Raw genomic sequence first — 25,000 nt, forward strand, 5'->3', positions numbered from 1 at the left:
AAAGCCGTTGGTCCCGTTGCTGAATAACCACTGGTTCCATGGAACGTAAAAACACCATACAAACAAACAATACATATATACATACATACATCATGTGAATATACCGTTTATTTAACATTCTCAAATCAAGCTTTTAACAGACCGAGTTTTAAAAGTGCAGTGAAAGGTTATTAAATGTGACAACGTGTTGGAATTTTTATGATATAAGAAACTTCAGAATCATCTGTATATAGACTGTCTGGGCGGAGAGAGAGAGAGAGAGAGAGAGAGAGAGAGAGAGAGAGAGAGAGAGAGAGACCCGCTGACAACAACCTTGGCTACAACCTTTTCACACCTTTTCTAAGGATTTTTTTTTTTTTGCGTGATGACCATCTTCACGATTATACTGATTTGTTCTGATGAATTATTATATGGACTGTCTGTACTTCACTGTGAAGGTGAAGGGTTCCCTGTTTCCGTCCTCGGCCATCGGCCATGACGTCGGGGGAAGAAGTTGAAAAAGTAGAAAGTACTACTAGTTTGTAATGGCATTTAGAGTCGATCTGTCTCTGTCTGGACATCTGATGGACTATTCCGGGTACAACAGACATTCTCTATCTCTCTCTCTCTCTCTCTCTCTCTCTCGTTTATGAATTATCAATCTTAAAAAATGCTACATTGCAAACTGAATTACTGCAGACGGCACTTTTGAATAAAAGTAAAGCTAAAAATCGTTACCTCTTCGCCTGTAAGTAAGAAGGAAATGCAAGGAAGAAGATGTTGCAGGGAAATATTACATTTGGTGATCGTAACATCATCGTCGTAGTCATAAAAGGAGCGCTCAAACATCCAGACGCCATCACAATCGCGCAATGAATCTCATAATTGCCATTTTTATGACATCATTCGAATGCCGTGCGGTATTATAAGATACCTCACGTAATATTATGAAAGGAGACTTGCTGTTTATAAAAACGAAGCAACACTTTCATATGGATCTCTTCTCGTTCCCATCCTAATTTTGAAAGCAGATTGACGGATTGGGAACGCAAAAAACAACGTAAGAAAAACTAACAAGTATTAAATGCGTCGAAGTATCTTCCCCTCAATCGAGTTTTCTGTACAGCGTATAATGCTGTAGAAACCTTTCAGCCGCGACCGATGAAACTTTCAGCCACAGCCTTGTGTGGCCTGTGTCCTAGGTGTCAGACGCACGGTCACGTGTTTATTTAAATAAAATAAATATTACTATGGGTAAAGGGGTGCAATTTGGTATGTTTCATCATTTGATGGTGGATGATCAACATACCAGTTTGCAGCGCTCTAGTCTCAGTAGTTTTCAAGATACGAGAGCGGACAGACAGGCAAAAAGACATCTCAATAATTTGACAGGGAAAAAAAAAAAAAAAAAAACATTTAAAAAGTGCTTGGGTGGAACCAAGTGAAAGCGAGAGTAACGTCGCAGTGGCGTGCATTTCGTGCATTTCTTGATGACCCACTTACCTCTTTGATTGGCAGGTGAATGGTCGGTTCATTGACGGAAAGAACGGACTGGGGAGGTTAGGACTCATAATGGGATGCCATTGTGTGTACGGAATAGGAGCGGAGTTTTTAGGAATAGTTTGCTCTGTTGCAAATCTTAGAGGAAAAACTAGAAGTCTGCGTTAAACTCATTAGATTTTAGTACGATTTTTAGTTATCTATATAAGAAACTTATTGAGATAGCTATTTGTCTGTCCGTCCGTACTTTTTTGTTTGTTTGTCCGCCCCCAGATCTTAAAAACTACTGAGGCTAGAAGGTTGCACATTGGTATGTTGACCATCCACCCTCCAATCATCAAACATCCAAATTGCAGCCCTCTAGCCTCGGTAGTTTTAATTTGATTAAAGGTTAAATTAAGCCATAGTCGTGCGTTTGGAAACGATATAGGTGCCAACAACACAGGCCAGCATTGGATCGTGGCTGAACGTTTCATGGATCGCGACTGAGTTTCTTGGGCCGTGGCTGATAGATTCATACAGCATTATACACTGCACAGAAAACTCGATTGCGCCGAAGAAACTTCTGCTCAATTTTTACTTGTTTAGTGTTGCAATAGATGAACTTTCTATATAACTATGCATAGTTACTTGATGATTTCCATATACCGCAAAGGATAGTCATTTCGGACGTATATTGTTAGGTTCAGCATCTAAGAGACTACACTCATTGTTGAGGAAAAGTTTTATGCAATGCACCGTGGGAAAAGTGGTTTGAGGAGCGCCCACAATGGCCTATTACGTCTAAACGCCTTTTTTATCTCTCTCTCTCTCTCTCTCTCTCTCTCTCTCTCTCTCTCTCTCTCTTTTCTTGAAAGTGCTGAGCAGAGAATGTAGAAATATAGTATTACTCTAAAAGAAACTATTTCAGAAACACTTTTGTCAGTGCTTATTTTGTGAGGCCTATTTCGAACTCGGATTAAAGAGTAGGGATGATTGTTGGGCCAACTGAAACTTGCAACCACAAATCGTAGCAATCTGCTTTATTTTAAAGAAATAAAAAGTCCCTCGGAGTGAGACAGAAACTGTGGCCTTTTCAGTGGCAGCTGATATAGCGAGGAGATTGCTTGCTTTACATGACGTCACATAATGCTCAGCGACGGTTTAGTTACAGCAAGAGATAACCAGATACATTGAATCAGGTGTCCCTTTCATTAGGCCCTATGACTTCATACGTAATGATAAGATATTGTAAAAACAAATACGAAGAACCAGATGATGTAATGGTCTTGTTATGTCTTCATGCTACAGTAATAACTCTCAGTCTTAGTTAGCGAGTGATTTTCGAGGATAAAAATTGCATAAGTTTTTCCTTTTAGTTAATCTTTGAATGGTGAATTTGATTGGAGTCAAATAATGAGCTCGCTTACCTTTGTGCAAAGGTGTACAAGAAAATTACTTTTATGTCATTCAGGTCGTTTAGCCCCATATTACAAGGCTCCTGGCGCTAGTACATTTTTTTTAGCTACACATATTTTGCCGTAAGAGGGTGTGGCTCCAGAAGGCTTATTCAAGCTTTCTCCACTCACCAAGTCTTTTGGGATGAGGTCGCAAGCCCCACACCCTCTTCTGTCGAAGCTTCTAGACAGCTACGGTCGATAACTACCGCGTACTTGGTGCATTGAGTATGTTAGCAATGGATTCTTCAGGGAAAATATCGGAGCCACTTTCCCATAGGGCGATGGTCCTTGGGTCTCTTGTGAGGCGCGATTTGAATCCTTCGAGTCCCGGAGACGAAAATATTTCTGTTATTGTTATTTTTTACAGAGATCTTTCACATTCACAATTACTGATCCTTGATCCCCTCTAACTTCCTAGAGCAACCAGATTCGCTGAACAGCAGCACCAATCTGCAGTCAATGCACATCGCTGTCGAACTTCTCAGTTCCAGAGGTCCTTCATTCCTCACACCATTGGACTGTGAAACTTCAGCCTCCCAGAGGAAGTCGTTCAGTTGGAACTTCAGAAGTTCAGGCGAAAATGCAACGCATCACTACCCTATTACTATTCTTCTTGTATCTTAATACATTTTTAATCTCTTTCTTAATTTTTTCCTTTTTTGACAAGTGGTATCTCGTCCTTCTTCATTTCCCTTTACTTTGTCTTACTTCTTCCTAATGAACGCCATAATATTCTTTGGAAGTTTGAATTTTAAGTCAATGGCCCCCGTGGGTTGTTCCATAGCAGGGGTGGCCAGACTTTTGGACTCCGAGATCTACTCTAAAAACCGAGACTTTTGCGATCTACCTACTACATAATCACATATTATTACGTGGGGGAAAAATGTCAAATATATAGTATATATATATATATATATATATATATATATATATATATATATATATATATACATACATAAAATTGCCTCACTTTTTATATATATATATGGGGACACAATCCCCACAATGATGTAAAAACCTTCTGTAGTTTTACAAAATATATATTTCTTGTACAGAACTTATAGCTTTCGACCATCAGCTCTGGTCTTTTTTAGTGAACAAGACCAGAGCTGATTTTCGAAAGTTATAAGTTCCTGTACAAGGAAATTTTATATTTTATAAAACTGCAGAAGGATTTTACATCAATGTGGATTGTGTCCCCATTTACTTAGGGGTACGACATAGTACCTAGCTTCTGCATATATATATATATATATATATATTTATATATATATATATATAATATATTATATATATATATATGTATATATGCTTGTGTTTTTTTGTTCGTTTATAGTAGTACTGTGGGGAAACGGCGATCGACCAAATCAGTGGCCCGCAGATCGTGATTGACTGTCTGGCCACCTCTGTTCCATAGGAATAGTTTCATCTACTGGATAATAATAATAATAACAGTAATAATAATAATAATAATAATAATACTGGAACCCAAGTGTTTAGCTTTCTCTTGTGACCTTCATCATCTGTTGGGTCATCGTAGCAGAAAAGCCGAAGACCACGAAATAAATCCCCCGGAGGAGCGAGGAAATGACTTAGGTAAGCATAAATGGTCTATGGGTGGAGTAAATACTTATGTTGTGGAGTAAGAGTATTTACCCCGAAGTACCGATTACGGAGGGAGATATAAAGTTGACAAGTGGTCACACCCCCCTCGAGGAACGCCTCGCAATATTGCCGGTTGCAATTTCAATGGTTGTCGTAACGAGTCATTTTATGAAAATGCTGTGTCGGTTGGACGGTGTGGGGGTGATGGTAAAGAGAGAGAGAGAGAGAGAGAGAGAGAGAGAGGCGAGGTTGCTATTGGGGTGTATTGAGGATAAACATGTAATAAATGAGCCGACTTTCCTTCGGCGGAATCGAGTTTTCTGTACATCATGTAATCAAGACCACCGAAAATGGATCTATCTTTCGGTGGTCTCGGTACAATGCTGTATGAGTCCCGGCCCATGAAACTAACCACGGTCCGGTGGTGGGCTGTCCTAATCATTGCCAGACGCACGACTATGGCAAAATTTAACCATAGATAACATAAAAGCTACGGTGGCTAGAGGGCTGGAATTTGGTATTATTGATGATTGGAGGGTGGATGATCAACATACTAATTTGCAGCCCTCTAGTCTCAGTAATTTTTAAGATCTGAGGGCGGACAGAAAGAAGTGCGGACGGACAGACAAATAGCCATCTCAATAGTTTTCTTTTAAAGAGAACTAAAATTGTTTCTTTGAACTCCACATTACAGTAGACAGCCGTTAAGATTGAGCGTTGGTGCTTCATCATTCTTCGTCCATTTCGTAGTAAATCTTGGGGATGATGTTGCTAAGACTCTTCCCTTCACTACCCTGGTGGGAGAGATCACAGGAGACTGAAGTGTTATAATATTGTAGGTGCCTTAATTTACTGTGTAGGGTAACAGTCACGAATGCTTTATTAGTAAACGGTGTTTAAGACATTACTACCTTGTTGGGGTCGATTTCAGGACACTCTTTGGTGCAACTGGGATGGTAACCACTGGACAATTGTGGCTCTCTCTCTCTCTCTCTCTCTCTCTCTCTCTCTCTCTCAATATATTATTATAATATATATTTATATATATATATATATATATATATATATATATATATATATATATGTATATATAGATGCCTACATACATACACACGCAACACATATATTTATATATATATATATATAATATATAATATATATATTACTTAACACTTACAAATTGTTCTATGCAATAGTCCAGTTACTAAAAGGACCGCATTCAGATTGGATGGTATCTAACAGAAAGTTGATAATGAGCACTGTTTGTTCCTGAAAGCTTTTAGATTTTTAAATAAATAACTCCCACTAGATACCATCCTGTTTCATAGTAATATATATATATATATATATATATATTATATATAATATATATATATACACATATATATATATATATATATATATATATATATATATATTATATATATATATATATGCATGATATATATACACCAAGTTAATCGTGCATTTTGTGTTTTCGTGAGATTTTCGACTATTCTTCGACACTTGACGACGGCGGATGTAATATATTTAATGCCTCACTTCACTTCATTGTGCGATTGTGTACCTGTATTACGCAATCCTTGCTTCGGTGGTTCCATCAGTTATATTTGCTCTCTCTCGTATTCGTCATTTGTTTGTTTGTTTGTTTATGCCTGGGTGCTTGCTTTCGCCTCTCAAGAAAACTACGTTGTCTACCATACAAATGCCCTGTCCGGGAATGCCCCGGCGCCTACATTGGTATGACAACGATGCGATTTTCCAAGAGGATATCCTGCCACGCTCAGGAAGGCGCCATCCATAATCATGCAAAAAACGTCCACAATACCAGTATAACTCGGAAGGACATTATTCCTAATATTGGTATTATCGATAAGGCAGCAGACACCACCGTCGCCTCCGCCTCTTAGAGGCCCTACACATCGGGAAGGAGGAGACCCAGCCTTAACACCACTCAAGAGACTTCACTCCTCCCGACGGTGGCACGTAGGGCGCTGCCCGCCGTCACCATAGAGCCGATCGAACGGAAGCCAATCATTGCGACCCCCTGCCCAATACTATGCTCCCAGTCTCCAGCGTCCGCACGCGAAGAGCAGTGCGAGCTTCCACCTCTGCAAGACGGCTTGACTCAGGGGACTTAATCCTCTGTTCAGCCAATGAAAACGCAGCGCCCATCAGACAGAGCACCTGGGACACAATAAATACCGCCGAACGACCCCATTTCCATTTACGGGCTGCTCTGTGAGCAAGAGCCCGTTGCTGGCACAAGGCCAGCTTAATCTTAAACAACAACCATTCCAATCAGTTCACGCTCACCTTTCCTTGAAAATGAACCGATGATACGGTTGGAAACGTTGGAATTCCATTACTAAGATTTGTTAATCACTTTTGTTATCATAACAATAAATTAGTATTTTTAGAAAACATTTCTTTAACCAGATATGAACATCGGCCAGCTATTAGCAAATATCAGCCCTGATGAGAAGAGAATAATAAGAAGAATTGAAAAGACCATATATAAATCAATTCCACTGATGCTGCCATCATCTTTACAAAACATGTTTAAGAGAGGGTCTCCTACCTTCATATTATTATTATTATTATTATTATTATTATTATTATTATTATTATTAGTTCTGCTTTATAATTTCAAGTTGCAAATATTTTATACATTAAACCTGCATTTTTATATACTTCTACAAATCTTTTTGTATTTTTGTTTTGAGCTCTAAGTATGAAATTCGCATTATTGTATTTTGTGTGAGATAAAGTATTTGTTATTATTATTATTATTATTATTATTATTATTATTATTATTATTATTATTATTATTATTATTATTATTATTATTATTATTAAGTTTGCATTCGCCCGGCCCTCCAACCAATATATCGTTTAAAAGGATGGCGTGCGGATCGGGAATTGGCAGGGTGGCAACAGCGATTATGGTCCTTCCGTGACCATATTGATAGAATGGTTTTCACACCCTTAAACGAACATGTCCTAATCATGCAGGGTCATGGGACCAGAACATTGTCACTAGATACGGTATGAGGTCATTGAGTAATGCCTTCAACCGGGATTACAGATACAGCTCTCTCTCTCTCTCTCTCTCTCTCTCTCTCTCTCTCTCTCGAATTTACATATACAGGATTTCATGATCATTGTTTGTTTTTTCAAAGGAAATGCAACTTTCAACCCATCTCATTTTCCACAGCACATTGCTCGGAAGAGAAATGAAGTGTTAGTAACAATAGCGTGGAAATGATGCTTCTTATTTTATTGCTTTTTAATGCATAGTGAAAAGTGAGCGGCTGTTTTTCATTTGATTTAATTTAAAGGGAAAATAAAGATGCAGCCCTGAAGGACTCATTGGGAATTTATAACCTTATTTATTAGAATATATATTGCGTTGAGTTACAGTGATGTATTAGCTTTTCATTGCCAATTTGTTATAGGATATATTTTACTTCAAGCCCTGATTCACATAAAGACGTATTGAGTGAATGCTAACTTTCTTGTTAGGAAGTATATTTCCCTTCGAAATCATACACATATATTTCAGAATTCTGGAACTTCATTGTATTTTTATTGGGAAATATATTGTATGACATCTGATTCATATACATACGATGTATTGAAATATAGCATTTCCTGGTGACGAGATATTATGGTAATTTCAATTATACACAAAGATACATTTAATTATTATAAAGAGATGTATTTCACTTGATATCTTACTCACATACGCTATGGTATGCTGAAATACTATTTACTTGCTATCAGGAAAGTTATTTGCTTTTGGCATCATATTCGTGAATTTTATTTGGTAAGATTTCAAATGCCTTGAGGAAACTGTTAATCATGATTGTAGAACGCAGCTCTCCTACCAAAGCATAGAGTTACAACAGAGTAGTAAAGAAAAAGTAAGTTTATCTTAGTTTAACCAGACCACTGAGTTGATTAACAATTGGTTACCTAGCAACGGGACCTACAGCTTATAGTGGAATCCGAACCACATTATATCGAGAAATGAATTTCTAGTCACCAGAAACAAATTCCTCTGGTTCCACGTTGGCCTAGCGGGGAATCGAACTCAGAACTACAGAATTGGTATGTGCTGACAGCGCCTGGCATAGCTTGGTGATCACCCGTCCAAGCACGGTTCTACCCCAAATATTGCTTAACCTTTATGACATATATATATATATATATATATATATAGATATATATATATATATATATATATATATACATGTATATATGTGTGTGTGTATATATATACATATATATAAGTATATATATATATATGTATGTGATATATATATATATATATACTATATATATATATATATATATATATATATATATATATTACGACTTCCTAGTTATTTGAGGCGATGATATTTTCCCACTGGCAATCACACAGTTAAAAGAAATCTGTCATATTAAGTTGTAAATGAAGTTTGGTCTATAGCGTTGGTTTGATTTAATTTTATTAATTATATCATTGACGTTTATCAGGCCTTTTCCGATATACATACATTGTCATATTATACTGAGAGAGAGAGAGAGAGAGAGAGAGAGAGAGAGAGAGAGAGAGAGAGAGAATTTCCAGCTCTGAATGGTGCACAAAGAGATATTAGCATCCACCACTAAAGAAAGGAAAGAAAATGAATTTGCTTGCATATGTCGTTTGCGGTATCGTACGTTTTCCTTCAGGCTATTCGACGAGATTGTTTGTGTATATATGATTCGTTATATATATATATATATAATATATATATATATATATATATATATATATATATATATATACACACACATATATATATCGCTCTAAGATACGGTGGTTACTAGTAACTGGAACAATAGAAGACTGTTGTAGGAGGAAGTACACATCATAGGTGGTCCTTAAAATACATTTATTGCGGCGTTTCAAAACACAAAGGCTTCATTTTCAAGCTATGAAGACAGAAAAAACAATGAAATTAACATTAAAGCGCTAAAATACAAAATACAAGTCAATTACAATATATATATATATATATATATAATTATATATGAATAAATATTATTTTATAAATATATGTATATAGTACGTAATATATATATATATATATATATATATATATATATATATATATATATATAGATATAATCAGATAGCATCATACACCCACAAACGAACAAACAATGAAGGCTTGTCGAACGCAGCATCAGTAATCGGTTAAGCGACGTTGAATAATCAGCTTCTACAAGGAAGAGCCCTGAAGGGAAATGTACAATCCCGCAAACGTTAATCTGCTTTAAAAGTATTGAGTTTATTGTCTTGAGTAACGTGTTTATGATACTGTGCTCTGGTGTGTGGTTTCAGTATGTCAGAGAATACGTGTTGTATGTGATATTCATTTGCATATATATATGTGTGTATAATATATATATATATATATATTATATATATAGATACCTATAGTGTATATATATATATATATATATATATATATATATATATATATATATATATAGAAAATGAGGTATTTTTTCAATGTAGACATTACTTAAGCTTCTTTGCAGCATCCCCTCGGCCCCTAGCTGCATTCCTCTTTAATTCCTTTTACTGTACCTCCGTTCATATTCTCTTTCTTCCATCTTACGTTCCCACCCTATCCCAACAATTATAGTGCCACTGCTTTAAGGTTTTCCTCCTGTTACACCTTCAAAACCTGAATGACCTTCTAGGTACCAGCCGTGGGCCTAAATCATATTTTTTTTTATTTTGTAATCTTTATTAATTTTCTTGTTATTAGTATATTTATATTTAGGCTGTGCAAAGATAGTTTTCAACTGTTATATAAAAATAATTATCTTTATTATTTTCAATAGTAGTAGTAAACTATTATTGCCCTTCATAATAGTTATCCAGTCTTATAATGGTTGGAATTTATAAATTACTGAGTAAAAATTATTATTATTATATTATTATTATGTTAAGGCTTGCGAACATCGTTTTTTACTGTAGCTATATCTAACATTGTTTTTTTTTTATTGTGATTGCGATTTATGCAATAAGAAATAATCGAATTATTATTATTATTATTATTATTATTATTATTATTATTATTATTATTATTATTATTATTATTATTTTTATTATTATTTTTTTTTTCTCTCTCTCTAGCAACACAGTCCTCCAATTCGACTGGGTGGTATTTATAGTGTGGGGTTCCGGGTTGCATCCTGCCTCCTTAGGAGTCCATCACTTTTCTTACTATGTGCGCCGTTTCTAGATCACACTCTTCTGCATGAGTCCTGGAGCTACTTCAGCGTCTAGTTTTTCTAGATTCCTTTTCAGGGATCTTGGGATCGTGCCTAGTGCTCCTATGATTATGGGTACAATTTCCACTGGCAAATCCCATATTCTTCTTATTTCTATTTTCAGATCTTGATACTTATCCATTTTTTCCCTCCCTTTCTCTTCAACTCTGGTGTCCCATGGTATTGCGACATCAATGAGTGATACTTTCTTGTTGACTTTGTCAATCAACGTCACGTCTGGTCTGTTTTGTCACGTATCACCCTATCCGTTCTGATACCATAGTCCCAGAGGATCTTTGCCTGATCGTTTTTCTTCTATCACTCCCTCTGGTTGGTGCTCATACCACTTATTACTGCAAGGTAGCTGATGTTTCTTGCACAGGCTCCAGTGGAGGGCTTTTGCCACTGAATCATGCCTCTTTGTGTACTGGTTCTGTGCAAGTGCCGGGCATTCGCTTGCTATGTGGTTTATGGTTTCTTTTTTTGTATTGCACTTCCTACATATGGGAGAGATGTTATTCCCGTCTAATCGTTCTTTGAACATATCTGGTTCTTAGGGCCTGATCTTGTGCCGCTGTTATCATTCCTTCAGTTTCCTTCTTTAGCTCTCCCCTCTGTAGCCATTGCCATGTGTCATCGCTGGCTAGTTCTTTAGTCTGTCTCATGTATTGTCCGTGCATTGGTTTGTTGTGCCAGTCCTCTGTTCTGTCTGTCATTCTCCTGTCTCTGTATATTTGTTGGTCTACGTCTACTTTTATTAGTCCTTCTTCCATGCACTCTTTAGCCACTCGTCTTCACTGGTTTTCAGATATTGCCCCAGTGCTCTGTTTTCGATGTTGACGCAGTCCTCTATACTTGGTAGTCCTCTCCCTCCGTTCCTTTCGTGTTTTATGTATAGTCTGTCCGTATTTGCTTTTTGGGTGTAGTGCTTTGTGTATTGTCATATGTTTCCTGGTTTTCTTTCCGATCTATGCTGCGGAGTTCTGCCTTCGTCCATTCGACTATTCCTGCACTGTATCTGATTACTGGCACTGCCCATGTGTTTATGGCTTTTATCATTTCTGGCGTTGAGTTTTGACTTGAGTATCGCCTTGAGTCTCTGCATTTATTCTTTCCTGATCGTGTCCTTCATCTCTTGGTGTTTTATATCCCCTCCTTCCATTATTCCCAGGTATTTGTATCCTGTCTCATCTATGTGTTTGATGTTGCTCCCATCTGTAGCTTTATCCCTTCAGTTCTCGTTACTTTGCCTTTTTGTATGTTGACTAAGGCGCATTTTCTATTCCAAACTATTGTTATTATTATTGCTATTATTATTATTGTTATTATTATTGTTATTATCATTATTATTATTATTATTAATTATTATTATTATTATTGTTATTATTATTATTATTATCAACAAGTTTAAAGAATGGAAAAGACTCCTTAACAATTCATTCCTACTCTGGGGACTGCCATTAAAAAAAAGCATACACACACACTCACAATGACCAAACGGAGGCAATATCAAATAATGTCAGCTCGATGAAGACAGATTTCCTAAACAAAAAGCGTTGAAAGTGAAGTTATGTTTAGCTTTCGTTTCAGCAGCCGACCTATTTAATTAAATGTTTGTTCTCATGAGAATCACATCACCTTTCTCCAGACTTCAAGTCATTACTACATTGGCTCAGTTCAGTTACAGTCATCCGATTGTAATGACTTGTCATGCTGTTCAGTTACGATAAAAAATTCTGATTGTAGTTCCAGTGACTGAATCTTAATATATCCAGTTCATTTCACTGACAACTTCAATTAGGTTAGTGTTCATTTGTATATTATATCGAGTTTTCTTCGTGGTGTTTAAATGAACCAATAGCTGCTTATTAAAGAAAATATGTTATATAAATAGTCTATACATATATAAAAGGCAATTTCTGTCTGTCTGTTCGTTATGCACACCCAGACTATGAAAGCTTAGGCTACCAAATTTTTACCATAGACTACCCTCCCCACCAGGAAGGTTTTAGTCAAAATCCGAAATTCTAACGGGGCCTTAACTCCTCTTTTTTATATATATATATATATATAACCCCCTCATTTTTTACAACTTTTGGAATTGACAGCAAACTCTTTGGATTTTTCACAACTTCTTTGGCTTGACAGGATCCCAAGTGATTATTTATTTTGAAAGTGATTGCATAATCCGCCCTGTAGGGGTTGTCATCACGGACGGCATGCTCCATTTTATCCCGAGCAACGCCGGGTACATCAAATACTATTTCCATAAATGTTATGTTATTTAGAAGATATATGAACTTGAAAATGATGCCGATGCATTGTTGAAAGTGAATATCTCTTAATTAAAAAAAATGTTTACCTAAAAATGTGGGAAAAATTATTGGTTTTATTATTTGAAAAAATCACTGACCGAGAGAACTAATTAGAAATGAAAATGCTAATTCCGGTGTAACGTTTAATCTGCTTGCAAAGCATTCAGTGAATTGTGTCATGCAACATGTTTATTTTATATCTTATTGCCAGTGTGCGTGTGTGTTTTTACTCAGTATGTCTGAGTGATATGTATTATATATAATTTTAGTTACGCTTCTAAACAGCCTGTAAAATTGTCACAACTTGATTAAATTACAAATACTTTGACTTCCAAACTGTCCATCTCTTTTCCCCATTATTTTTTAGTCGTAATATCTTTGTAAACCTTCTCTTTTCCTTATGTTATTTTATGTGTTCCTTGTATCATCTTTCATATCGTTTTATCTTGACACCGAAGTATCATCTTTCTCAACATCCTCTTCTACCTCAGTTATCTCTATCATTCTCTTTTCCTTATACAGTTATTATCGTCCTTTTCATTACAAAGTTCATCAAACATTTCGCCCACGCTTTTAACTTTTGTTCTCTCGCCTTTCATTTTGATTATTTGCGTCACTTATATTTTCCATTTTATGTTTATCTTCTTTATTGGTAATTATGTTAGCACCTTCTTCTTTCAAATTATTTTGATCTCTTCCTCTTATCCTTTTTATAACATTAATTGCTTTTCCCTGTTCCTCTACACATTCTTCTTTCCACTTTCTTATCTTTGTCACTTTCCTTTTTATCCCTTCATGGCCTTTCTCTTTGTCCTTTATTATCTTAACGATATTCCCTTTCCTGTCTTAGTCTTTATCAACTTAATCTTTTCACTAAATATCTTCATCACCTTCCCATTCCTCTTTGCCCTATATTGTCATCATCAGTTTTCTCTTTTCAGTTTATTTCACTTTTGCTTTCTCACTTCTCATTTCCCCTGTTACCTAAACACCTTTCTCTTCATTTTACCAGTCATTATCTCCTTCGCTTTAGTTTTTTATTTTCCTATTAGATTATTATTTACTACTTTTCTTTTTATGTCTCTTCATTACTTATTTACTTTTCATTTTACCAGTCATTATCTCCTTCGCTTTAGTTTTTTATTTTCCTATTAGATTATTATTTACTACTTTTCTTTTTATGTCTCTTCATTACTTATTTACTTTTTACCAATCATTATCTCCACCTCTTCAATTATTTATTTTCCTATTAGATTATTATTTACTACTTTTCTTTTTATGTCTCTTCATTACTTATTTACTTTTTACCAATCATTATCTCCTTCCCTTCAGTTATTTTTCCCATATTTCGCTTATACTTTACTTTTTCCTTTTAAATTTCTTAATTACTTATTTTAGCAATACATAATGATCGCTCCCGCAATTTGGTCTAAACTCTTATTTTTCCCTCCCGAACAGAGAGTTCAACCGCTACCAGCTGAGCCTGGGCGTGAAGAAGAAGGCCTCCCCACTCGTCGTCGACGGGGACGCCCGTAGAGAAGCCACCTTCGAGGGACTCGAACCCGGCAAGACCTACAACGTCTTCATCAAGACGGTGTCGGGAGCTGTCGCCTCTTGGCCCACCACGGGGAATGTCACCACAAGTGAGTAACCTCGAAGTCACTTCGAAGTATTTGATTTGATTTGTGCTTCGTGAGGGGCTCGTTGATTGGACACGCCCTTCCCCATCCTCTGAGAGGTGTAGCATCAATAAAAGATACATATAAAGTACTTATGAAAGGCTGAGTCACATAGTGGAACAACCCCACTGAGATAAGTATACTGGGCTTTAAAACTGAAGTAAGTGCAGTTTGAGCTAGACCTATATATTATATAAATCACATTTACACTTACATAAATAAGTAAACAAAAGGAATGATACCCTCTCCTAAAGGAACACTCGACTGAGGTTGAATGATAGTAATAACAATATGACAGCAGAAATTGTAATAATGATAACAGTAGTGGTAAATAGTACACATAAAGAAGTTCATTTATCACCCTTGGTTGGGCTAGTGGGAGGGTAGAATGTCTCGCGAACTGAGGAACTGATCTTGAGTGACAAAGGGGACGTTCATTCAGATACTAACTTCTGGTGGATGTCAACAAAGCTTTTGGCGATTTGTATATTCTTATATGTTTTGAGATCGTCATAATCTCTCTCTCTCTCTCTCTCTCTCTCTCTCTTATCTGTGTGTGTGTGTTTCGATTTTTGGAGGTTTTCAAGTTTCCGTGATTTGCTCTTTCACTCTTACCACCAAATACCATTTACTCTCCCTCCTCGAATATTAAAGGTTACAACTTTCGTAAATTATGGTTTCTCTTCGTCACTTCCAAATACCCAACCTCTCGCTTTCCCAGAAAAAAATAGAAAAAAAAGAGAGAAAAACTTATCACAACAGCTGTCTTTGGTCTTCCCTACTGGCGGTACAACTTCCTTTTTTTCGCTCGTGTAGTCCCAGCATCATCCGCGCATGCGTAGACTTATAAGACTTTTTAAATGACGGGAGAAACTTTTAATTTCTGTCCCGGAAAATTATATATTTTCTTAATTCCATGGCTCTAGTGTCATTCGGTTTAATTAGTGATTTCACGTGTCTAATTTTCTTCAGTCAATTGTTAAGTAATGAAACATTGTGGAGTAAAAAGGTTTTAGAAAATATTATTTTATTTATTATTATTATTATTTTATATTATTATTATTTTATTATTATTATTAAAAAATCCTCATAGTAGCACGAGTATTCAAATGGAGAAACAAATCCACAGTTATGTAAACATACAGATGTATATTTAAATTTAAAATTTTAAGGATAGTTTTAGATTTAAATATATTTAAACATTTACATAACTGTGGATTTGTTTCTCCATTATTATTATAATTATTATTCTGTTTAAAAGTAATTTCACAGGACCTTAAATCGATGCATTTATGTGTTGGTGACTTAAAGTCGTTTTGTAAGATTTTAATTCATGTTATTTCTGAATTTTTCATTTATTTTCCTTGTGCTGTAAATTTACAATAGTCATGTCCATCGTCTTAGGTCCTGAATACTGCACGTAGTTTAATGTCGATGTATTAATTCTAGCTTTGCAGTATTTAATGGGAGATTTCATATTTTAGACGAAATTTACCATTGAAAAAGCCACTGATATACAGCCAGTAATAATTCGGATACCTAACGCTGTTATATATCTCACGTAAGCAACAGTAGACATAACATGACAGCTCATTCAGGTGTCTACGACCACAGTTTTTGTCAAGAATGTTGGCAGTGCCTAATCGATCAGTCACTCAAGATGAACAGGGCGTGAAAATTGTATGCACTTATGGCGGTTTCCGCACCGGGTTAAAAATCTTAAAATAGTCAAGAATAAGCTCAGAGTTGCCACAAACATCACCAGGCAAGTGGCCGTGAGTTATAACGAGGCCCGAGAGCTATCAAAATGATTGCAGTGGTCATCACAGGCTGTTGATGATTTTCTAGTTTATATATAACTAATCTGGATGTTAGTCAGACTCTTTTAAATCGCCAATGTTTGCTCACTTGGTTTGTGATTCGATCCGGGCATGCCTCTCACCAGTCGACCTAAGAGTGAATGAGTACTATAGTAGATTCACATCAACTGTGCATGTGATGTCTAGGCCAGTCCCTTACGACTTTCCTGATTGGCTATTGATAAGCCAGTCACAGAGCTGGAAACTCTCAGTCTCTCTCGAGAGAGTTAACATAGGCGGGATGTATGTTCCACCTATCCTGAGGTATACGTTTGAAAGACATATCCCTCAGGAGAAGAGGAACGCACATCCTGCCCATGTGAACTCTCTAGAGAGACTGAAAGTTTCCAGCCCTGTGATTGTCTTATCAACAGCCAATCAGGAGCGTCGTAAGCGACGGGCCTGGACATCAGATACACGGTTGATATGAGTCTACTATAGTGTCAGCTGAGAGTCATAGGAAATAGATGGGGTGGGGTGGCATCATCTGGGAACTTACTAAGAGCTGGAAGGGCCTTTCCTTTTGGGCACATGCTCTTCAAAAGTTAGGAAAGACGTTTTGTGTTTATATATATATATAATATATATATATATATATATATATATATATATAATAGCCAGTTTAACACGTGATTCGTTCACCACATATCCCCCACAGGTGAAAAAATGAAAGACTAGGTGTAGGTCCTGACCGGTTTCAGCTTTATATCCAAGCCATTGATGCCAGTGGCTTGGAAATAGAACTGAAACCGGTGAAGACTCACACAGCCATTCTTTCATATATTTTCACCTGTGGTGATATATATAATGTATGTGTGCGTGTTTTTCGTTTACAAAAATATAGATTCCATGAAAAAAAAAAAAAACACTCAATGCTTGCAAAGCTTCAAAAACATTAATCGTCGTCCCGACTCCCTCTACTCCTCCAACCCCCTTAGATTAACGAAGAACGACCCATTATCCGTGTATATGAAAATCGTGGGAAGAGGTCATGCGAAGACCGTGACATGGCTCCGAGGCTCACATCCGTGAGAAACGGAATCCCTGGGATCTCTTCTTCTCCGCGTACGCTATGCATATGCATCTCCACGGAAGGTTCTGTATCGTCTACTCTACCTGTGTTTAAATGTACGTGCAGCGACGGTCAACTGACTGTTATTCATTCGATTGTGAAAGCTGTATATACATCAGTGTATAATTATGTATCTCAGCTGTAGTACATATATATATGGGATCTTTCCTAGATAGTGAGTAGCGACCCCGAAAAGTTTTAAAACGTTATGTATCTATCTTTGCGATCATCCCTTTGGGGATGATCGTGAAAACATAAACAAAAGACTATCAGTATTATAAAGAATAATGACCACCAAAAATATTAGTCCTAGATAACGACCCCCAAAACCCATGTGGTGGTCACTATCTAGGAAAGTTCACATTTATATGTTTGGGCAATAAGGTTTGGTTTTGAAAACATAGGTACCGTTGCAAGGAATTTCTACAGTAAATCCTATTTTAGTCTCATTTTCGAAGTCCACGTTTTCCGAAAAACATTCGGGCGTCTCTCTGCCTTTTTTTTTTTTTATTCCATGACTCACATGATCTTCCTGTTTTCAAGAGTTTGGTGTATCACTTTCCTTCCTTCTTTTTATTTGACGTCTGTGATGGGGAACGGGCCTTCTTAAGATTCTTTGCAGCCCAGGCCCGAATGAAACACTGAAAATAAAATGGAACGACGGACTTTCTTGCCTTCAGAGCGAAGAAAGCAGAAACGGGAACATATTTTCGCTCATTGACTCGTCGCAATCCATTGCTGCTCACAACAGACTCCCAAATCCAGTTCCAAGTTTTTTTTTTTTTGCATTTTTCGAAGGGTGGGGAGGAGGATGGGGAAGCTAGCCCTATGGCCGGCCATGCAACCCTTCCCCCCAGCCCCGTCCTTTGCACTATAAGATACCAACCTTGTCTGCTTTTTGCTGGTCTTCGAATCTCTATGCTGCGATAGTGGCGTTATTATATCAGTGAGGTTAGATAGAATATAGAATTTAGGCAAAAGACCAAGAACTGGGACTTATGAGGTCATTGAGCGCTGAAACGGAAACTGACAGTAAAATGTTTGAAAGGCGAAACAGGAGGAAAAATCTCACAGTTCCACTATGAATGAATTATTAGTAGAGGGTGGAAAATAAGATGGAAGAATTAGAATATGATTGGAGGTACAGCAAACTGAATGAAAGAGGTTGCAGCTAGAGGCCGAGAGGACGCTGCAAAGAACCTTCAATAATACCTAGAGTGTACTGCATGACGAGGATTATATCTGTGAGTGTGTCCGCCCAAATAGTGAATAAGTTTCAAGTGAAAGAATGCCTTTTATTTTTCAATCAAATTTTTCAGAATGATCTCGGTGAATAAGTCCAAGATGAGAGAGAGAGAGAGAGAGCGAGAGAGCCGACAAGAAGTTGAGAGAAGGAGAGAGAGAGAGAGCCAGGCTTGGTTTGGCAGAGGTTGAGCGAGCGTTTTACAGTTTGTGATACTTCAGCTTTTCTCGGAATCACAGGCTGCTGAACTTGAGTAATTTTTCTTTGATCAAATTCTAATCAACCGTAGATATGTAGTAGGTTTCCACTACCTCACTCATCTACGTGCTCTGGTGGATTACGGGCATCATTGCTTTACTTTTTGCCTCATAAGTCATGAGCGCTTAGCTGACATTCAGCCCCCTTCTTTTATTTGGGCATGAGTTCATCAACTCTCTTCTACTTCAGCTGTCATATGATTTCGCTTTTATGGTAGGAGGGTTGGGGTGGCAACCTGAGGCCTGGATATGAAAAGTGTACAAGTAAGCGAAGGAAGTGTAAAAAATGTAAAAGAAAGCTCAGGAAGTGTGGAAAAATGTAAAAGTCAGCGAAGGAAGTGTGGAAAAGTGTACAAGTCAACTAAGGAAGTGTGGAAAAGTGTACAAGTCAACTAAGGAAGTGTGGAAAAGTGTACAAGTCAACCAAGGAAGTGTGGAAAAATGTAAAAGTCAGCGAAGGAAGTGTGAAAAAGTGTACAAGTCAACTAAGGAAGTGTGGAAAAGTGTACATGTAAGCTAAGGAAGTGTACACACACGACTGGTAAAAGAGAGAACACTTCAGGCATTAGGGAAAACTGAATGGTTTTACATGAAGATCAAGTGAGGACAGCCATACTAATTTGCGTTCTATATGTTAAGGCTTCATTTCCGCTACTGATGTAAAAATACATCTAATGAAGAATAAAGGAAGCTTTTATTGCGAGCATGATTATGTCAGCAGTGAAATCCTAGTTGTATGAACGAACCCCTTAGTTAAACTTCACCTTTGTGCCAGCGGTGCTTAAGCTTCATTTTAATTCCTTTGCCAGAAACCCCTCTGCTTTCTGCTTCCGCAGCCTTGTTTTCCAGTAATATACAAAAGAATCCCCCCCCCCTCTCTCTCTCTCTCTCTCTCTCTCTCTCTCTCTCTCTCTCTCTCTCTCTCTCAAATGAATTGCTTGTTCACACGACATCATTACCGGAGGCCATGCGTGGCGTGGGATTATTTTTTAATCCGGTAATTGAAGTTCGCTGTCGAGAACAGTTACTGTTTTTTCCCCATGGATGAGATTCGTCATTCTGCGTCGAGTTTTGTCATTTTGGACATTTTACAGAATCGTCCTGAGGACTTTGAAAGGGAAATAAATAGTCTCCCGTCGCGAATCGGGTGGCATTTTCTGATTTTCTGTTTACTTGGGAAGCTTATCTGTCCACCGTTTGCTCATGCATATATATATATATATATATATATATTATATATATATATATATATATATATATATATATATATATATATATATATATTCACATGGCGTCGTGAAGGCCTTTATTAAGGAATCATAGAGATTTAAACTACCTGAGGTGATGAAGGACTACATTACGATTAATTTTCCACGTACGAAATACTATATCTTTTACAAGCTTTTTAAGGGGGCGTGATCACCTACTATAGCATGGTGATGAATATCGTTGTCACACCCAAATAACTTGAGATAATTGATGTTGTTGTTTGTCAAGGTTTATAGCACCTGTTACTTTGTGCAACACAGCCATTTTCCGTTGTACTATCTCTCCCTAGTATTAATGAAAAAATAAAGGAGCTCTCCTACAAGTTTTCATATCTGTTGTAAAAACCAGTCAGTAAACAGGTCGCGAAAGGTGAACCAGATAGCGGGCATTTAGTTAGCACCATTCGCATTGCAGAAGGAACTTGCCCATAGAACCCCTCTTCTCTCTCTCTCTCTCTCTCTCTCTCTCTCTCTCTCTCTCTCTCTCTCTCTCTCTCTCTCCCCGTTCCTTACTGGGACCTTCACCACAGCCGTTAATGCTCGAAAAAAGAAAAAAAAAAAAAACTTTCCTGACCCTTTTTGTTTGTGTGCCATTTGTGATTGTGGCTCCCATAGGACGGTAGTGCCGTCATTGCACCTCATGCGGTGAACTGTAGGCATTCCTTAAGGTTCTTTGCAACGTGCCTTCGGCCGCTATGGTAGATTCACATCAACTGATATTGACAGTAAAAAGGTTTGAAAGGTGTAACAGGAGGAAAACCTCAAAGCAGTCGCACTATGAATCAATTGTTAGGAAAGGGGTAAAGTAAGATGGAAAAAAGAGAATATGAAAGGAGGTACAGTAAAAGAAACGAAAGGGGTTGCAGCTATAGTAGATCCACATCAACCTTGCATTTGATGTCTAGGCCAGTCCCTTACGATGCTCCTGATTGGCTGTTGATTGACAATCACAGAGCTGGAAACTCTCAGTCTCTCTCGAGAGTTCACCTTTCCTGAGGTATACGTTTTAAAGACGTATCCCTCAGGAGCGATGGAACATACTTCCTGTCTATGTGAGCTCTCTTGAGAGACTGAGAGTTTCCAGCTCTGTTATTGGCTTATCAACAGCCAATCAGGAGCGTCGTAAGGGGCCTAGACATCAAATGCAAGGTTGATGTGGATCTACTATAGCTGCAACCCCTTTCGTTCTTTTTACTCTACCTCCTTTCCTATTCTCTTTTTTCCATCTTGCTTTACCCCTCTCCTAACAATTGATTCATAGTGCGACTTCTTTGAGGTTTTCCTCCTGTTACACCTTTCAAACCTTTTTACTGTCAATATCAGTTTCAGCATTGAGTGACCATATAGGTCCCAGCGCTTGGTCTTTGGTTTAAAGTTTATATTCTACTCTATAGTAGTGGCAGCTGGGCTCCTGTGTGCACCTGAAGAGTTGGAAGACCCAGCCGGCCAGCCCCCCATGGATGAGTGGAGATTCGTAAAAGATAAGGCACAGGAAATATACAAGATTGGCGAATTGTCACAGAGGCCCTTTGCGTCACATGGCGTTAGAGGCGATGATGATGGACATATTCTAAAGACCTTCCTCGTGACAACCAGTCATGTCGGTTCCATTTGCAGATCGAAAAATGAGATTCTGCTGTGTATACTTTTATCCGGTCACTATAAGGTGAATCCATTCGGGCGTTTTTCTCATAGCGGGTGATTATCTTTTGACCCTACATGCCCATCTAGCTCATCCTACTTTGAATGTTTCGGAAAAATGGAATATGTTGATGCGTTTGGGAACCTTTGTATTTATCGAAAGTCCTCCTGGGGAAGTGTATTGGGGGTATGTGTCGCGTCTCTGTCGCAGTGTTAGCCCTGTTCATCTCTCAGACTGAATGACCTGTGCGTGATTCTTGAACCCTTCGAGGAGGAACTGTGCGGGAGCTTATCTTAAGATCTGCAATATCGAGATATAATAATAATAATAATAATAATAATAATAATAATAATAATAATAATAATAATAATAATAATTTAATAATAATAATAATAATAATAATAATAATAATAATAATAATAAAATAATAATAATAATAAATTTTATTTTCAGCTTAAGGCCATATACGTGGAATATACAAAGAATAGACAATAACATACACTACTTAGATACATAGAATGACATGCTAAATACTAATTATAATAATAATGATAATAATAATAATGATAATAATTCGTTCCGAGTTTCGGACTTTAATTCGTCAATCACGCTGTAGTATAATCATCTGAACACTAGGCACGATCCCAAGATCCCTGAAAAGGAATCTGGAAAAACTAAAGGCTGAAGTAGCTCCAGGACTCATGCAGAAGAGTGTGATCCTAGAAACGGCGCACATAGTAAGAAGAGTGATGGACTCCTAAGAAGGCAGGATGCAACCCGGAACCCCACACTATAAATACCACCCAGTCGAATTGGAGGACTGTGATAGACCCCCCCCCCAAAAAAAAAAAAAAAAAAAAAAAAAAAAAAAAAAAAAAAAACCCCCCCCCCAAAAAAAAAAAAAAAAAAATAAAAAATAAAAATAAATGTTATTATCAGTTCAAGGCTATATACATGGAATATATAAAGAGACAATAACATACACGATCTAGATACATAAGATAACATGATAAAAAAATGATTAATCGGTAATATTCACACACTTGCTGAAGTAGTATAAAAAAAGATGATAATCAAAGTAATAGTAACAACAGTAATAATATTGAGAATAGTTTCGGTGAAGAGTTTCTAATACAGGCTGCCCATTTCTCCCTTTTTCACTCAAGAGAGATGTAATTGACAAATCTTAGAACGTTCTCGGAAATCGGCCTGTTCAGTCGTGTCAGTTAATTAAATCGCAAGAGGGGAATGTAAAGGCAAAAGTAAAAAAACAAAATAAACAATACGTTGGCCCTTAGGTAAACAACCTTCAAGATTTCTTGGAATTTCTTGGTCTCATTAATAAGTGGTATTAACTGAAGAAGGGGAAGTAAAAATAAATAAAAAAAAATCAATCAATGAATCATAATATTACATGGGTGTTTGATAACGATTATTTAGGGAGAATTAATTATGCCAAAAAGGTTTTACAATGGCAAACTTGGATTTAGGAAAAGTAACATCATATCATCACAGTCTTAAGCGATTCACACGGAAGTACGTCGCTTTTGGCCACGTTTGATAATTAATAAAATAAATGAAAGTAATGAACAAGGTGCGGTTTTTGTAAGGGGAGGGGTTTGGGAGAAAAACAACAATATCGTAATTGTGACATATTCACGCGGAAGTGGACTTGCTCCTTTGATCAAGTTAATTAATAGAAAGAGTTGAAGACAGAGAAGATCAAACAATAAAAAGGACAGAAGCGAGAGACTGAGAAACTTGCAATGGGGCAATACTTAGTCAGCACCCACACAAGTCTACCAGCGCCTCTGTAGCGTGGTCGGTATGGTGTTGGCGTACCATGTAGGGGCCGCGAGTTCGATTCTCGGTCATTCCATTGAGGTGTAAGAGATGTATATTTCTGGTGACAGAAGTTCACTCTCGACGTGGTTCGGAAGTCACGTAAAGCTGTTGGTCCCGTTGATGAATAACCATGGTTCCATGCAACGTAAAAACACCATACAAACAAACAAACAAACAGAATTCTACCGGTTTTTAACAAGGAGTGATAAAAGAAAGGTCAAGAATAAGGCTGGTAAAAAGAATTCAGAGGATAATTTTATTATTATTATTATTATTATTATTATTATTATTATTATTATTATTATTATTATATCAGTGGATGAAACCTATCCTCCTGGAACAAACACACCAAAGGGCCCACTGACTTGAAATTCAGGCTTCCAAAGAATGTTAGTTTCAACCTCCCACCGCAGACCCCACACTGCAACAGTAACTGATCTTGATACTGAATCAGTGATATTGCATCGCCCAGGGGGAGACGCGAACCCGCGACATCTGAGTGGCATTTCACGACACTAAACACTATATACCAGCGGACCAGCTAATGGAGGAAATATCTCTGTATAGCAACGATGGAAGCCATGACACTCGTAACGAATCACAAGGAGGAAGTTTGGCGTTTTAAAATGAGGCTTTTGATTAAACCAGGGAAAAGAAGAGTATCGGTTTATTTAGGAGATAAATCAAGCAATAGAAAAACTCGTCGGAAGAAAATTAAAAAAAAAAATCGAAGGAGAAGATTCCCACAGTAACCTACCTTCCTTTACTGAAGAGTATTCATTAAATGAAAGAATGGAAGGTGACGATATAAAAACTAAAAGAAGAAAAGTATATATAAAAAAAGCGACGTCTCAGACTATGCGAGAGTTGAAGTTCACCACAGAGAGAGAGAGAGAGAGAGAGAGAGAGAGAGAGAGAGAGAGAGAGAGAGAAGTAGAGAAGAGAGCAAGAAGTTCCCTGTCGGAGGTCGCAAATGGAA

General features: G+C 37.2%; 1 protein-coding gene across 1 annotated transcript in view; it reads left to right on the forward strand.

Annotated features, from left to right (window-relative positions):
- LOC135205628 (tyrosine-protein phosphatase 10D-like) overlaps nucleotides 1-25,000 on the forward strand; it is a 254,197-nt gene that overhangs the window by 145,687 nt on the left and 83,510 nt on the right. The window contains 1 exon segment of the mRNA XM_064236423.1: nucleotides 14,615-14,799. Coding sequence (XP_064092493.1) covers nucleotides 14,615-14,799 — 185 coding nt within the window.

This window comes from Macrobrachium nipponense, chromosome 24, assembly GCF_015104395.2.
Source record: "Macrobrachium nipponense isolate FS-2020 chromosome 24, ASM1510439v2, whole genome shotgun sequence".
NCBI lineage: Eukaryota > Metazoa > Arthropoda > Malacostraca > Decapoda > Palaemonidae > Macrobrachium > Macrobrachium nipponense.